Source organism: Argiope bruennichi, chromosome 8 (genome assembly GCF_947563725.1).
Source record: "Argiope bruennichi chromosome 8, qqArgBrue1.1, whole genome shotgun sequence".
NCBI lineage: Eukaryota > Metazoa > Arthropoda > Arachnida > Araneae > Araneidae > Argiope > Argiope bruennichi.
Genome location: NC_079158.1, coordinates 71,592,031 through 71,609,210, shown reverse-complemented (window position 1 = coordinate 71,609,210; position 17,180 = coordinate 71,592,031). Strand labels below are relative to the sequence as shown.

Below are 17,180 nucleotides of genomic sequence, written 5' to 3'. Positions count from 1 at the left end.
ACTCTAATTTTTTTTTTTCTGTATCAGTTTATATCAGTTTTATTACTTTCTCGTCCTGGAATAGGGGTAGAGCGTCTTCTCCGTGATCTGAGCGTCCCAGTTTAGGCATTTTTGTTTTTCTTTTGTGTTCTATCTGCGAGGTGTGAATATGCCCTCCTATAAAAGGTGTCGTGTAAGCGAATGTGACGTATGAAGTAGCCAAGTCGTACTCTTTGCCCTAGTTGGCGCTACTGAAAAAATAAGAGACGCTCATTCGGCTTAAATCACTGACAGATAACTGTCAGCGGGTTTGTAAAGTGTCATGAGCCACAACACAACAACTTCCTTGGAAACGAAGGAAAAATAATAATAATAATAATAAAAAATCAAAATTCAGATTTTGACGAATATTCACGCTTTAGATCTTTCTGAATTTGAAAAACATCTGTCTGTCTGTCTGTGACAAAGACGCTTTAAATTAGGTGGTTAAAATTTGGTATACAGCATTTATACCAAATTTTTAGATTTCTACCAAATTTAGAACAAAATTTGTTCAGAAGAAGTTTGTCTGTCCGGCTGTCCGAATATATGTTAACACTATGACTACAAAATGAAGTGCAGCAAAAGAGATAAAATTCGAGGCACAAATTTAATTTAGACATCTATTAAATTTTGAGTCAAATCCCACAAGTGTTCGATCGTCAGTCCGATCTTTGGGATTATAAGTGTAGTTTTGTGCCAAATTATTGTTTCAATCGGACTGAAAAAAGGCATCTAAAACACAAATTCGATTTTCGGATACTATTAACCAACGCCAGAGATTAATCGTCAAAAAATTCTCAAGGATCGTCTGATCAGGATTTAGAAAAAGTGATAATTTCATGCCAAAGGCCATTTCTTAACTATTGTATGCGAATGTCATTGTGGTGAAAGCTTATAAGCCAGTTAACAGCTACGCTACCCGAGCAATTGCTTTTGTATTGTAGTCATGTTACTGGATTGCGAACCAGAAGGTCCTAGGTTCTATCCTCGCTCATTCCAATACGCCACGTCATGCAAGGCATTCTCTGGGCTAACACCTTTATTAGCGAATATGTGATAAAGTTTTGGGGTGACCGCTTTCTCTGGTTACACAACACATTTGCAATTGAAGTTTTTGTGAACGGAAATATAAAACAAAACACTGCATCTCTGAATTCTATCCCCCATAAATCTTGGCAAAATACGCGTCTGTTTGTCAAAGGGAAAGATAAATCCAAAACAGAAAACATCTCATCATTTTAAAATGATTGATTGAACAAATTTATGAAATTCGAACTTTTGCTCAGACGAATCCCGAGACTGAGGCGCCTGTGTCTCCGAATCAGAGAATTAGTAACTGTGACTGTGGTAAGTTACTAACTTCCTTGTTTTTGTTGTTACTAATGATGTACCGGTAGTTATCAAGTTTGCATTTATTAAAGTTTTGTAAGTATTAAGGTAGTGCCTTTTATTTTATTGTTTGAATTGGGAAATTATTGTCAAGTGTAAATATTAGATGCAATCCTTATATTTTAAATTTTAATTCTGTTTGGAAAGCTCAATTTTTGCTTGTGCGAACTTCTGTTTGAATACTGTTATTCATTGTATAAATTTGTTGGTGATTTCCGAATTTTTATGTCACTCTCAACTTTGATATATAATGCCTGATTCATTTTTTAATTTGAAAGTAATATATGTTTAGTTTCAAAACCTTAGGAAACCATGGGAGATGTTACTAAATCCTTTCTTTATGCATGGTGTGGGAAGAATAAAGTTACCCCATCATATGAAGTTAGAGGAACTGGAAGTAAACAACGACAAAGATTTTTATGTGAAGTACGTATTGTATTTATAGTACCAAGTTTTTTGTGTTTATCTTGATATATTGTTTTTGTAAATTTTGCTTCTGTTCTGAGTACTCTGTATCTGTAATATTCATTTATTACTCTATAAATGGTAGAATATGTAAAATTATTGATTTCTGTATTTGCTATTAACATACATAATATAACTTTTGAGTGGTTAGAATGAATCATTGTTGCTTGATGAACTTGGGCTATATTTCAAAAATACTTTATTTCTTAAATAAAGAATTGGGGAGTTATAAATTTAAATGTTATTTTTCTGAAGTTATTAGTTTGATTTTTTAAAGTTTTAATTTTAAAAAATTAGAGTGGTTTATAGAGAGGATTAAAGAAATTAATTATTTGCTCTGTTTTCATATTTTTTATTTGTATGTAGCAGTTGGGAAATTAATTTGCTAAAATTAATTTCTGTTATTTTTTAAAAAATATATATATAGTAGGTTGTTTTTTTGTGAAATAAATCTCTCTATATGCATATTCAAATCAAATTGTTAGTATCATTTTCTTTCTTTTTTTTAGTAATTTTTAACTTTTTGTATGATTATAGGTAACAGTTCCAGGATTTGATTATGTTGGTATAGGAAACTCTACAAACAAGAAAGATGCTCAGACAAATGCTGCTAGAGATTTTTTATTATATCTAGTAAGAGCTGGTAAAATATCGCAATCAGAAGTGCCCATTGAATTGCCTGTAAGCTGATCTCAAATCTTGAATGTAAAATTTTTGATATTGAAACTAAGAAATTTTCCTTAGTATGTTTCATGAAAGTCTATTCATTTATTTATTTTCTAATAAAATTTAAATTAAAAAGAATGCTGTTTAAAATTTGATGTGAAATAAATTAAAAATGACTGGTTGAAACCATGAGCTCTGTAATCCCAATGTCTTTTATTATTGTGGCAACTTAAATAAATTTTTCATATGTTGTGTATAGTTTGTTATTGCATTTTACTAAATTATTGGCAAATAAGAAAATAAACTTCAAAATTTTTATTGCTTTTTGTATGATTAAAGTCTGAAAGAATGTGTTTCCCCCTCTATTTATGTTTTGTTCGTATACCCCCCCCCAAGATAATCACATTATTTTTTAATTTTTATTTCAATAGCTTATTATAGCTTCCAGTTATAAGTCTCATAATGCCTTAGTCTTTAAGAATATTCAAACTCTGTTTTTAATTTTTTTTGTTTTCTTTCATTAAAAAAATGGTTTACCTTTCTTCCATGTAAAACAATTAAAATAGTTCCTTCTTTATCCAAGCTTATATATTTGCATATAAGTTTTAATACTGTACTGTTTTTGGAAAATGTAATAATTTGTTATTGAAAATATTTAAATATTTATTTCTCTTCTGTTAAAAGTTAAGGAATGAAGATATTGTTTTTTTTTTTCATTGAAAGATTAATCTGAATTTATAAATGGATTTTGCTTTATTTTTTATAGCATTCATTTTTTTATGAAATCTAAAATATTAATTATATTACTAAGTATATCACATAAGCTAAAAAATTATGGTTACCAATCTTTAATTCTGTTTATCATCTAGTTATTAACATTCTGTTTGATTGAAAATGCACAATGCCATTTTAATGTCAAAATCAAATGCATATTTTGCATGAAGAATTAGAAATGTTAGTTTGATGTAACAATTTGCAATTTAGATGCTTTATAAGGCAGATAATTGCTTGATCCATCCTTTTTTTTATACCAATAAATAAATGAAAAAATAAAAGGGGAATTGCAGGGAGGAGGAGATATTAAGTGCCTATATCAATTTAAATTTATGCTGTTAAAGTAACCATGAATATCAAATTATGTATATAAGATTCAGTTAAAGTAAAACACAATAAATTATTCTGGCAGACAAACTGGTTACTGATGGCATCTTACAACTTATGATAATGAATAAGAAGTTAAAAACTGGAAGGCAGAAATAAATGTGTTTATCTACTTTTTAATACATGAATAATTGTATCATTATTTAAAACTGATTTTATAAATTTTTTAAAAAATTACTTATTTTTTTAACAATTTTGTTAATGTATATGTATTTTAGGTTGGACTTCAGAATCAAGGACCTGCAGAATTACCATCTGGTGGTCCACAAGCACCTCATATCCAATTGAAAGCTACTGATCAGAATTATCCAATTAAAGATAATTATGTTCCATTTAATCAAGGCTCTGTTCCTAATTATGTGCAGCGTGCAGAGGATCAAAAGAAAATGGAAGAGGTAAATTTTTTAAATGTTTGTAAGCAAGATAATAAAATTCGAACATTAACTTTATATTTGTGGTATATGTACATTAGTCTATGATGAATGAAAAAAAAAAAAAATGAATAATTTTTATTCAGATTTAGAAAAAGCAATCAAATACATTATGATTAAAAAAAAAAAAAGAATCGGTTGAATTCTGTCCTATTTAATATATTTGAAGAGAAATGGAAGAAACAGGGAAGTCTTTTTTTTTGTTCATAAAATTTTATTATTGAATTAAAAAAGGGATTGTATTTAAGTATAGTTAAAATTAAAAAATAAACTGATAATAATATTAAAAAGAAGTAATAAATGACCAATCTGATGACAACAATCAACAGTTATTTTGTTCTGATTGAATACTAAATAATAAGTAATAAGTTATAAACTTCTGAGCTGATGACTAATGAAATGTTATTTATTTGAAGATTCATCATCGAATTTCATTTTAGAGATTTTGGACATATTTCTTCTTAAGTACCTTCATACTTTTTAAAAATTTAATTTTTAAATTAAAATAGGAATAAAAGTCTTTTAATCTCCTGAATATTTGAACTTGATATTCCTTTTCAGTATTTTTGTAATAGTTTCTACAGAATTTTTTTTTCTATTATTTCCTCTCTTGAAATAATATGTTCTCTTCTTTCAAAAAGAATAAAAGTTTAATATAATAGTTACATTCCAGGTAAATAGTCTTTGAAGCCAGACATTCATGATCATTCTGTTTGTTATGCGAAATACAAATTCCACAAATCAGAGTCCAATGCAGCGATTGAACTATGAAACTGTCTTACATGACTCAATAACAAATTTGTAATATTTATTCGACATGAATTTACAAAAACACACAGACAACAAAGCACATTTTACGCAAAAACAGAACTTGCAATAAGAAGTTACAGATTGATAGTAAACAACCTAAACACACAAAGCATTTGGAGAGAATTCCGTAGGAGCAAACCTCTCATTTCTATTCATGCCCCTCTCTAACTCACTACTGGTTCAATACCAACTGCACAACTCACCGATTAACTCATCACTGATTGATTTCAGCTTCATCTCCCAACTCTATAGTTTTCCATAACAAAGCAAAAAAAAAAAAAAAAAGTTCTAGAAAGATAATTTAAACTCAAGTTCTAATAGATTTATCAGCAAGATAGGATTCGTCATTTTTGGAATCTTCAGTTTTACAACCAAGCCTGTAATATTATCTTTTTCACCAAGTGGTATACTGTACAGGAAAGCAACATTACAAATTCATGACATTTCGTTTGTTTAGGCCAATCATTCCATGCCGATTTTATTCCAACTAATGTGGTAAATGATTTATTAGTGTGTCACAAGCTCTCCTCCTTCCATGGACTATAAACCTATAACTGCATTTTCTGACTGACCAATCTAAATGATATAATAGAAATAAGGATAATGCATATTTTTTTGAAAGGGTTGTTATATCTAAAGGTTTTTTTTTTCTTTTTTTCCTCCACATTGACATTTAATTTTGGATTGTTACCACTCCTTTGTTATGATGTGCTGATGGAATTAAAATGAATGTCTGGCTTGGTGATTGAATAGAATATATTTAATGATGTACTACAAATTGCAGGCTGAAGACCTAGATATTAATTCTGCAATTCATGGAAACTGGACTCTTGATAATGCTAAATCTCGACTACATCAATTTCTTCAGGCTAATAAATTGAATCAGGAATATAAGTATTCTGTAGTTGGACCAGATCACAACAGGTTTGCTTAGTTTTTGTTTTTAGTTTTTTTTTTATTTTAGTTTTTTTAAAAAATGATTTTGAACCTTTTATGGGCAATACATTCCAGAATTGATCACTGTCTAATCACTTCCAGCTTCTATGTTTAGATGATTTGTGAAAAAATCTTATGTTTCTTTCAGTTCTGAGTAAGAACTGGAAGAAATTAATTTTTTTTTGGTTTTATTGTCAATTATTGAGTGAAATTCATGCACAGAACTAAAGAATGCATTAGAATTTAAATTATTTTCTGTTATAATTGGTAAAAAGTAAGTTCAATTTGTTGAAACAAATACAGTAAAATATTTTTGAAAGGAAAATTTTGTATGGGGGTTTCACAGTTGAAAACTTAAATAATAATAATAATAATAGAAAATAATTGGAAATTAATTTTTATCTATATTATAAAGTACCCCAGGAAAAATCCAATGAACAAATTAATTTTTCTAAAGGCAATAGTTTAAAAAATCTTTTCTGTTTGTAATAAGATTTGCATTATGTCATAATAAATATATGCATGCAGAATCTCTCGTGTATAATAAGCTACTAAATATAAAAATTAATTAGTTCTAAATTGTAATTTCAATTAAATTATATATGAAACCTGTAAGATTATTTGGAAATTGTATTAAAAAAAATATTTATGTTGTTTCAGGTAGGCAAATCATGCTAGAAATTTACAGATCATAAACTGTTTTTCTCCCGTTCATTTCAAAATAATTTTTAAACGATTTTCATAATCAATAGCAAAATATGTAAAATATAATTTATTGGTTGACAATTCTCTAATTACTATAAAACATTTTAGAATTCAGTAGGAACATGCATTTTCATAAGCTGAATTCCAATTTATAACTAAGGTGGAAAGAATGATAGGCTTAAAAAATTTGATATTATGTTACATATCCATGTAAATTATGTTAGATATTATTGTTCCTGCATCAAACTGAAAATTATTTCATCATTATTTGCACCTTGTATTAGATCATGCAATGTGTAAATCATGAATATAAACTAAAAAGAAAAAAGGTAATCTGAAAAGCAATAACTGGGATACAAATAAACAAATGTGAATGAATCTGCTATACTTGGTTTATTTTTATTTTGAAATGGAAATAATAAAAGGAATCGGAGTTGGTTGTGGTGCTTTAAATGGTTAACTCTTTCTGTGCTTTGTTTATATATCTTAAAAATTTAACTTTATCTTAAAAGACACAAGAATAATAATTTAACAAATCATGTAAAAGTTTAGGAAGAGCCTTTTAAAAATTTTAAAGAGAAAAGAGAATTTTCAGTCATTGCTAATATGTTTCTATTGTGTGATCGTATTTGATTAGAAAATAATTAATATTAAATTGAAGTTTACTTTGATGTAATTTTCATTGAATTTATTAAATCATCATCATTATTAATTAATTAAATGCAGATAAATTTAAGTTCCATTTATTAAATACCTTTAATATTCCCATTTTTTATAGTATCAAATTTCAATGATTATTTCTTTTAAAGTATTTGGGAATTATATCAATACTTTTTTTTATTATGTAATTGAGGTACAACTGGAAGTAACTTTTTATTTTTATTTTATGCAGACACTGGTATAATATTGTGCTGAATCTGCTAGTGATTAGACCATCAATCATGATTATTTTCAACAAATAAATGCCCTTTCTAAAACTCTGGAATGTATTGCCTTTAAAAAGGTTAGTAAGCATGTGTGAATGTTGTTTTTTACCTTTCATTTACTGTCTTGCTTTTGATTGTCTAAAATATTTTGTACTATTTGGTGTTTTTTTTTTTTGTATGCATGTATCAATTAATGTATTTCTAACTATATAAAAAAAGTGAAGAGGGAAAATAAGTAAATGCAACTAAAGAAAAATATTTAATTTTAAAATTTGTGTATGATATCATATATTTTATTAATGTTTTGAATAGTTTTTAAAAAAATATATATATATTAATCTGAAAATTTTAAACAACCTGAATTTTTTTGAATAATCAAAAAAATAAAGTTAAAACTTTAAAATAATTGAAATGTTAAAATTGTTTTTTTTTTTATATTTTCCATTTATAAGTCTATTTTATATGTAGGCTTTCCAATTATATTGTAGTATTGGTATAAGGTTATGATTTTTTTTTTTTTTCCATTTTTACTTTTTGTAGAATTTTGCTACTGTTTATTAATTGAAACTCAAATGCATGTTTTGTTGAATGCTTTTATATTTTTATTTATTGTCAACTTAAAATGGTTTTTGAAATTTCTTGCTTATCATATGAAGATTTTGTTTTTTAGTTTGAGAGATTAGTGCTGATTACCATGTTTCATTATTATTGTTTGATTATTTCATTGTTACAGGAGTTATTTGTGCGAAATGAGTGTATATGTCAAGCAACTTGGCCGTTGTAAGTATATGTTTAGTTACATCATGTTTGCTAAAATTGTTCTTAATGTTTCTGTGAAAATAAGTGTCCTCCCCCCCTTAAATTTTTTTTATTATTGAGCAATGTATGTGTAATTTATAATTTTCTTTTAATTTTTCTAATTGCTGTTGTCTAGAGACTTATCTTTCAATCAACTTTCTATTTCTCTCTTTTTGCTATCAATCTATTAAAACTTTCTCTATCTTTCTACTGTTAAGAATTTCAAAACATTAATTAGCTTTTTGCTTTGTTTTGAGAATAAAAATGTGACTTTCTGTGCTTATTTTTTTAAAAGTAGGAGTTGAGTCTAGTTTATTAAATTCTAATACCATGATTTGCTTATATTATGCAGACCCATTTGTCTTTGCTTTTTAATCAAAAAATTATTTTCAAATGTTTATACTCATCTGTCTTTGTGAAAAATGATGTTTCCGTACTAAACTTAAATAATAATCTGATTTTGAGAATTAATTGAAATAAATGAATATGTAGAAAAATTAAAACAAGAGAAAAAATTAACACTTTTGCTTTTAAGAAATATCATTTAAGTTCTTTGAAATAAGAAAAAAAACTTCTTATTCAATCCAGTGAACTTAATTGATATTGGAATATTATACTCTTTATTAATGTTGCCCAGGGCACTTGCCCTTCTGGCAAATTCTGATTATACTACTGCTGTCATCATTAAATAATTTTGGTACATTTCGGTAGTGTAACTGTTATATTTTGTATTTATTTTTTTAGAAAAATGATATTTCATATTTATTTCATTTGTAATAATATTTAACTTATTTTTAATTTGAGCTTTTGTCAGTGTGATGGCAACTTGTTGATAAAAGCTAATTTTTTTTCATGCATGCATACCGTTCTCATGCAGATTAAATTTTATTTTTCTAACGTGCAAGCTATGGTTAAATTATATTTGAAAAAAATCATTAAAAATAGAAATTTAATTTGTTGGTTAAAACATTAGTACCATTAAAAAGATAATTTTTTGATCTTCAGTATTGTTATATTTACGTTTGTAATTCAAAATGTTAAGTGAATGGCAGTGTGCCATTGAAAGTGACAGCGCTGTTGTAATATTCCATAAAATAAAAAGATGTCAATTTAAAACAATGGTTGTTAGTTTCTTGCTTTTGTTAAGAATATCTACTTTATTGCATAGAATCTGAGATTCAAATAAAGTGAGTGACATTAGCTATCAGATAATACAAAAAATACATTTTATTTTGATATAGATATAAGTACGAGTTTTTTTTTGTGACTGTTTAGTAAGCGATGTTTTCAATTGTACATTAAATAACAGTAACCAATTTTTTTTTTAGTTCTTGTGATTAGCAAAAATTTGTATCTAGCTTTCAGAGTATCTTTTCATTTGATGTTTGATAAAAAAATAAATTTCATTTGATATTTTCTAACATTCAATTGCAATTTCTGGCTTTTTTTTTGCTTTAATTATAGTAAATGCTATTCCTTTATAGCTTTACATGCTAGAGAACATGGTTCAAATAAACAGATGGCATCTAAGTCATGTGCACTTTCTCTTGTACGGCAGTTGTATCATTTGCAAGTAATTGAGGCATACACTGGAATAACAAAGAAGAAAGAATCTGATAAGGTAAAAAAAAAAAAAAGAGTTAAAAAAATAACATTTTGTATGGCATTTAAATATTTCCACCTACCTGAAAGTTATTTTGTGTATTTCTGTGTATGTATTTTTTGTGTGTGGAGTTTTAAAAAAAACAACCTACCACTTATTTGTCTCCAAAACAGTCATTCAGTTTTCTTAATGAAAATGTAAAGGGCCATTTCTAAGACAAAGGTGAGGTGAATGGGGCATTTGTCTCAGACAATTTTAAGAAAAGATGATAAATTTTGAGATCTTTCTGTGAATAATAATAAATTAATCTGCATACTCTGAATTCTTATTCCTACATTAGATTCTTATTTCTATAATCATATTTAAATTAAAATTAAAATTTTATGTAAAATAAAAATAATCTCTCTTTATATTCATTATTGAAATGGGTAGTATTGATGTAGTGTCATCATTATTAAAAAAAGTTGTACAATTTATCAGCTATGAAATCAAAGAGCTTTTGCATCTGTTTCAAGTTGTCCTTCAAAGTAATTACAAATATGTTAGTCTTCCAACTAAATAATCTGCTTTTTATCAAAAGTAAAATATAAATATTTTAACACTGGTTAGGTACAATTCAGTGTTATAATCTTTTCCATTATGGATCAGGATCATGTTTTATAAAAGCCAGATGTTTAAAATTTTCAGAAGAAATATACATAAAGAGTATATTTAAAAAAAATTCAAGGAATCTCTTACTTGCATAAACTGTGATAAAACCAGACACATCACTTCCCGAAGGGGGTGAAAAAAAATTCCCAAAACAAATTGCAATCAACATTATGATGAGAGTACAGTACACACCAGTTGATGACAGTACACTGGCGTATATTGTCATCAATATTATGATGTCAGTGGTTCGAACACAAAAGAATGTGTTGAAGAAATTTTCAAATGAATGCTGAAATGAATGAAGCATATGAAATTTTGAAACTAGAATCATCATTTAACAAATTTTAAAAGGATAATACAGTATGGGCAATATATAAGTGCACCATTAAGGAATAATTGACAATACACAACAATTAATAAATTTTTTGATTGTTATTTTTGGAATAGTAGCCAGATCTGATGAATTTTTTCTCTCTTGATATGATAAAAATACAGTTGATTTTATTGGGAAGTTGATTGTTATTGTTATCAGAATTTTTTAGTTCCAAAGTGAATGTATTAAGCAGCAGCTATTGTACTTGGCTCTTTTAAAATTGGCAATTTGTTTTTATTGATTTTTGCTATTGATAATTAAAATAAGCATTATTATTCACGAGTTTCCTTTTTTTGGCACTACAAATATTACTTGGTTGACTACAGCTCATTGCCAGATAGCCAATGAAGTAAATGTATTAACCATTGATTTTGCTTATTAGTTTGAATTAGGGAAGTTTTTCTTTTTTTCATTTGTTTTTCTATTAAAAATATTTGTGTAATATACATGTAGACTATGCTTAAATTAGCAACATAATTTTTGCACCAAAAAAAAAGTTAGGAAATTTCTGAGAATAGTAAGTTCTCAGAAGAGATATTTTTTTACAGATGTTTTTTGATGGCTAGTTCAAAATCTCAATCTTTTATGAGTGCTAATTTTCCCTAAGATTACAGTACTTAAAATCTTTTGCTCCAATTATTATACGAATGGTATTTCCTTTAGACAATTATTCAAAAAATAGATATATTATGTAATGAATGGATTTTTCATTGCAAATGTTTAATGTTTGCAGTTGAAATTCTAGAAAAAAAGTATTATTATTTTACTATGAATATATTTTGAAGTAAACAGGTATTTTTCTTTTTTATAACAATTACACTTTTTTTCTTAATAAAGATCCTATTGATTTCAACTTGATGTATCATTAGAAAAATTGCTTGCTTAATTCCATTTATTTGAAAAAAATTTAATATTTTTTTCTTGATATGGTTAGTATTTTAACTAATAGTTTTGTTTATGTAAATTTAATAAAAAATTTTTTTAATTAAAATTTTAGTTAGAACCATATGAAGTCAGTGTTGATCCTGAACTTATTAATGAGATTTATGCAACTTTAAATGAATTGGATATTCAACCCAAAGATATCCCAGATGTGAGTATTTTTTTTATTTGCCACAGTTAGTGGAAAAACTATTTGTAAATTATGCGGTGATACTTATTTTACCTATAACTAAGCTCTTTGTAGAATATATTTAAAATTGTGCCTTTAGAATAATTTCAGTTCCTTATTAATGCTTGATTTTAATATTTTTTAATTTTTTTTTGTTGTATTGAGTATATATTTTTGAGTATACATTTAAAATTTAAAAATTCCTGTCAAATTATGGCTAATGCTGAGCATGTAACAAATTATGTAAGATAAATTTAAATATAAAGCATATTCATAAAATTTTTTAATATTTTTTCTGTTAATGTATTGAATCTTATAGGATCCTAATGTTACCGAACCAGTTCTTCTTACGATTGAAAACAATGTAGAAATTGATAACCAAAATCGACCTCATCCTGGAGGTGTAGTACCTTGGTCACCACCTCAGTCTAATTGGAATCCATGGACAAGCTGTAATATAGATGAAGGACCATTAGCTGCGGTAATTGTCATGTATTATATTGATATCCAGCATGTACCCTAATTTGTAAAATAAAATCAGCTTATTACATTTAAAGTTAAAAATATTGCGATGATATTTTTTTATTCATAATTTAAAGGATTTAAATAAATTAATGCCAATTTTTTTTACCTATAATTAAATTTCATGTTTAATATGTATTTTGCGACTTCTGTTATAAAATTATGTAACTTTAAATGCTACAATTTTTTTTGTTGCTTATTTGTCATATTTATAGTATTTAATATGGCTTGTTAAAATTTGGTTCATTGATAAAATTTAAACTTTTAACAAAAACAAACAAACAAAAAAAAAACACTTCTAACATTGACCATCTTATTCAAATGCTTGCTATAAGGTGTTAACATGTTAGATTCTCATAGGACTTTTTTTCTGACATAATTTAGCTTTAAATTGAACTATGGATTAAAAATTTGCTTTTATATATCTTTTTATTCATAAAGAGATACAAATATATCTTTTGTAATGAAGTGTATTTTTAATGGCAATAAACTAATAAATATTTAAATATTGAATCATTTTCCCCAAAATATCTTTTTATTGAATTTTCAATTGATTTTGCTTTTCTCCATTTGATCTTTTAGCATATAAAATTAGAATGTAATGTTGATTATAATATGTAGATACAAAAACTTCATTAAAAAAATTGTTTATTTTTCAAATAAATTTTAAACCTTTATACAATTATCTAGGAAGTAATTACAATTGTTTTAATTAATTTTGAATTTTTAACTGTTTTTATGGTGTTTTATGTTCTTAATGCTATATATATTATTTTAACTATTTGTATTCATTTTTAATATGCCATATAAAATACATTGAAATCATTCTTTAAGAATTTTTGTTCCCTATAAAATAATATGTATGTAATATATTTCTTTGACAGATGCCTCTTGAAACAATCAGTCAGAATTTATTGGTAGAATATAATCAAAAGGAAAACGATAGTACTTTTCAAAAGGTTTGTAATTTTAAATGAAAATTTATTTTCATTATCTTTATTGATTTGAATCTGTATTCCTATATGTAATTGACATTAGTGCTGATAACACTTAAGAAAATATAAATGAATATTTAAATATTGTGTTGTATTTTATTTCTTATTTCGGTTAAAATCTAATTATATATATTCCTTTTTACTTTATTGGAATTAAAGTTTCAGGAATAAAGATTTTTTCTGTGCTCTAAATTATTGCAGATAAGCTCACTTTAAAATTATGAAACAAATATTTGTAAACTTCAATGACTTGGTCCCCACTTCCTTAACTCCATGAATTCTCCACATTGTTATGTATAATTTTATAAAATTAAATTAAATTATTTTGATTAATTTGATATTAAAGAAAATGTAAGATTTTTAAAAATTGTTTTTGTTAGTTAAATATGTCAATATTCTTGTCCTTTAATCCCATTTTATTTTATATAGCAATTTATTTAACTGAAAAGTTTTTATCTTTTTTTTCAATCTTTCAATTCTTAGAAAGCTTTTGATTACATTAGATGGATTAGTAATATTTGTTTTGAAGTTTTAATAATACAGATACTGCTACAGATATTCAAAGTATTGTATCTATTTATTTAATACAAATATCTATGTACTATATTTTTTAAAATTGCCATTATTATGATTATTAAAATTTTTATTAAAAATATTTATACAAAACATTAATCATTTGTGGCATTTTTAGCTTAGTTATTGTATACCTATAGTGTTCTCATTTTTTAAACATTTGCTATCTGTTTACTTTTGTTACTAAACTTAAAAAATAAAATAAATAAGAAAAAGTATACTATCAATTAACCTGAAATACATTTAGATCCAAAATTAAAAATGTTATTTTAATTAATCATTTAGATTATGTGGTCATCTTCGCATTTGGTTTTTTTTGTAGGAAGATCCATTTAATGTTATTTTCCTGTTCATTGTCTGAAATAGCTATGTTTATCTTCAAATGGCCATCTCTTTCTAATGCAACTTAAAAAAAGTTTAAAGCTAAAAAAATGATTTAGCACTTAGAAGCAAACAAATATTTCATTTTGGTTAGAATGGACATGCTAAAAAAAAGTTTTTATTAATATAAGAATCTTTTTTCTGTATTTTAATATATATATATATATATATATATATATATATATATATATATATGCTAGTCACTTTTGGCTATCAGCTGGTTTGCAGGGGATATTGATAATATTTTAATTTCAGTTATATCATTTTGGTATAACTTCATGGCTGTGATTTTCCAAATTATAAGATATTAAAGCCTGTTATTTAAATTGTTTTAGTTCTGTTCTGTTTATAGTGTGCATAACATGTTATTGAGGTAAAAACATCTTATTTATCTGTGTATTCTTGCTATTAAAATGCAAATATGCACTTAATCTTTTTTTTTTTTTTTTTTTTTAAATCTTCCTGTGTATTATAGCAGTTTATTTATTTTGAAGATTACTCAGTTTTAAACAGAATCCTTCTTCAGCTTTCAACAATGACCGAAAATTATTTTATTAAATTTTTGATGAAACAACGACAATGGTTTGAATTTCGAAGTGACAATATAAACTACTGCTGGAAATTAGGCAAAAAATATTTTTTTTTAAAAATTGCCTAAATTTAGGACAAATTTGCATGATTATTAATGGTATAATTTAAATAACAATTTCTTAAATTTTGTAATGATTTTTTTTTGCAATAATGTTTTTGGAAGTTATTATGGAAAAATTTGTTTAATTTGTTATTAATATTCTAATTAAAATTTCAAAAAAAAAAATGCTTTGAATTGCACATTTCCATTTTCCAAAGTATATATATATATGTACCAGATCTGATAGCTTTCAACCAAATGTCATGCACACACATTCATCTGTATTCTTAGAGTTTAGATATATTTCTGCATAAGGATAAATATTATATATCTGTCTATCAAACTTTTTAGATGCTTGAAATGAGAAAGGAACTGCCTGTTTACCAATTTCGTGAAGAGATTCTAAAAGCTATTCGAGAAAACAGTGTTGTGATTATTCGTGGTGCTACTGGATGTGGTAAAACGACTCAAGTAAGCCCTTAGATTATTTTAGTTGATGTTGATTTAGTTAGAGCAATGTCTTATGTAATTACTAATTTCTCTGTGTCATGTACATACTTTATATATGAAAGAGATAGATAACCATTAAGGCTGGATATATTACATATAATGTATTGCTTGATTTTGTTTTTAAATTCAAGTATCAATTTCAAAAGTACTTTTAAATGCTGACTGCCATCAGTTCTTATCTAATATATATATATATATATGTAATGATATCTGTTAAGCTAACTATATTCCTAATTAATTTCCTAATTTTTATCTTAATTTAGCTCATATTAACTTCATTCTAAAAATCCTGATCCAATTCCCACTTTTTATTTAATTAATTCTTCATGTGCTCTATAAAATTCCTAATCTCAGCATTTTCTCATGCTCTGAGTGAAGGGATAAAAATTCTTAATATTTACAACATTCTTTCAAAGATACCTAAGATACCCTCTCATAAATATGCACGAGTCAAAGAGATCCTTATCAAAATTTCATAGTAAAAACATTGTAAGGAAAAATTTTTGCTCTCTTTTGCACTTGTATTGCAGTGAAAGTGGATGTCAGTTTTATCATCGTTTCTTAAAATGCCTCCCGTAGTGAAATAAAGTGTATTTAAAATTTCAAAAGTTTCTTCTTCGATTCAGTCTAGCTACCACTAAAATATGTTTACATACATATATATATATATTATAATCCTTCATGAAAGAGAACAACAAGCTTTTTTTATAGATGAAGATATTGTAATCGACATTGTTTGAAATGTTCTAGTCAGTTACATACTTGTTGTTAGTTTTGTGGAAAACAAATGAATTTATTAATTGTAAATATTGAAGATGAAATCATCTTTATTATTATTATTGTAGTAACAATAGTTAGTTTTGCAAGTTTTTTGTGGGATTAAATTTTGGAATAGTTGAACGTAGAAGATAAAGGCTATGATGGAAGCAATTTCTAGCTTAAAAAAAACTGCATTGTTTATTTTCTTCAGATGAGAATGATTTTAACAGGTTACGAATATAAGAGTAATGAATATAAGTATTGATTTTAACAGGTTACGAATATAAGAGCAATGAATATAAGTATTGATTTATTGAAAAATGGGATATTCTGCTTGTATATAATTTAATTTTAGATGTTTTCTTTTGTAATTTTTCATATTTTGAAGTCAAGTCTGTTTTAGCAAAACATTTGGAAGTTGTATCTCAAATATTTGCTTGATTTTTTTTGCTAATAAAAACTAAATAATAAAAGAAAAATTTTTATAAATTATTTTTGTTATAGAATTAAAAAAATATATAATTATCTGAAATGCTAGCTCAATAAGGAAATCTATATAGCACATTAATGAAGCTGTTAATTTATCTCATATTCTTTGTATCAAATTCAGTAAAAATTAGTTTTGATTCAGAATATTATTTTTTCAGATGGAGTTATTAGAATTTTTCTATGCTATAAACTAGTAAAAATTTATGTAGAAAGTGTTGAAATGTTTATGAAAATATCATTTATTTGCCCTGTTATTTATGCTTAATGCTTAAGA

General features: G+C 25.7%; 1 protein-coding gene across 3 annotated transcripts in view; it reads left to right on the top strand.

Annotated features, from left to right (window-relative positions):
- Nucleotides 1-1,366: 1,366 nt before the first annotated feature.
- The window catches only part of LOC129980867 (ATP-dependent RNA helicase A protein-like), a 40,076-nt gene continuing 24,262 nt past the window's right edge, over nt 1,367-17,180 (top strand). Inside the window, exons 1-11 of one of the 3 annotated variants that reach the window (XM_056091308.1) lie at nt 1,367-1,446; nt 1,717-1,836; nt 2,413-2,556; nt 3,921-4,097; nt 5,728-5,867; nt 8,244-8,290; nt 9,793-9,929; nt 11,933-12,028; nt 12,366-12,527; nt 13,453-13,527; nt 15,500-15,619. In XM_056091308.1, coding sequence (XP_055947283.1) covers nt 1,723-1,836; nt 2,413-2,556; nt 3,921-4,097; nt 5,728-5,867; nt 8,244-8,290; nt 9,793-9,929; nt 11,933-12,028; nt 12,366-12,527; nt 13,453-13,527; nt 15,500-15,619 — 1,212 coding nt within the window. In that variant the 5' untranslated portion in view covers nt 1,367-1,446; nt 1,717-1,722. Of the gene's footprint in view, nt 1,447-1,702; nt 1,837-2,412; nt 2,557-3,920; nt 4,098-5,727; nt 5,868-7,476; nt 7,588-8,243; nt 8,291-9,792; nt 9,930-11,932; nt 12,029-12,365; nt 12,528-13,452; nt 13,528-15,499; nt 15,620-17,180 lie in introns of those variants that run through there. The other 2 variants (XM_056091309.1, XM_056091310.1) reach the window with 2 other exon arrangements.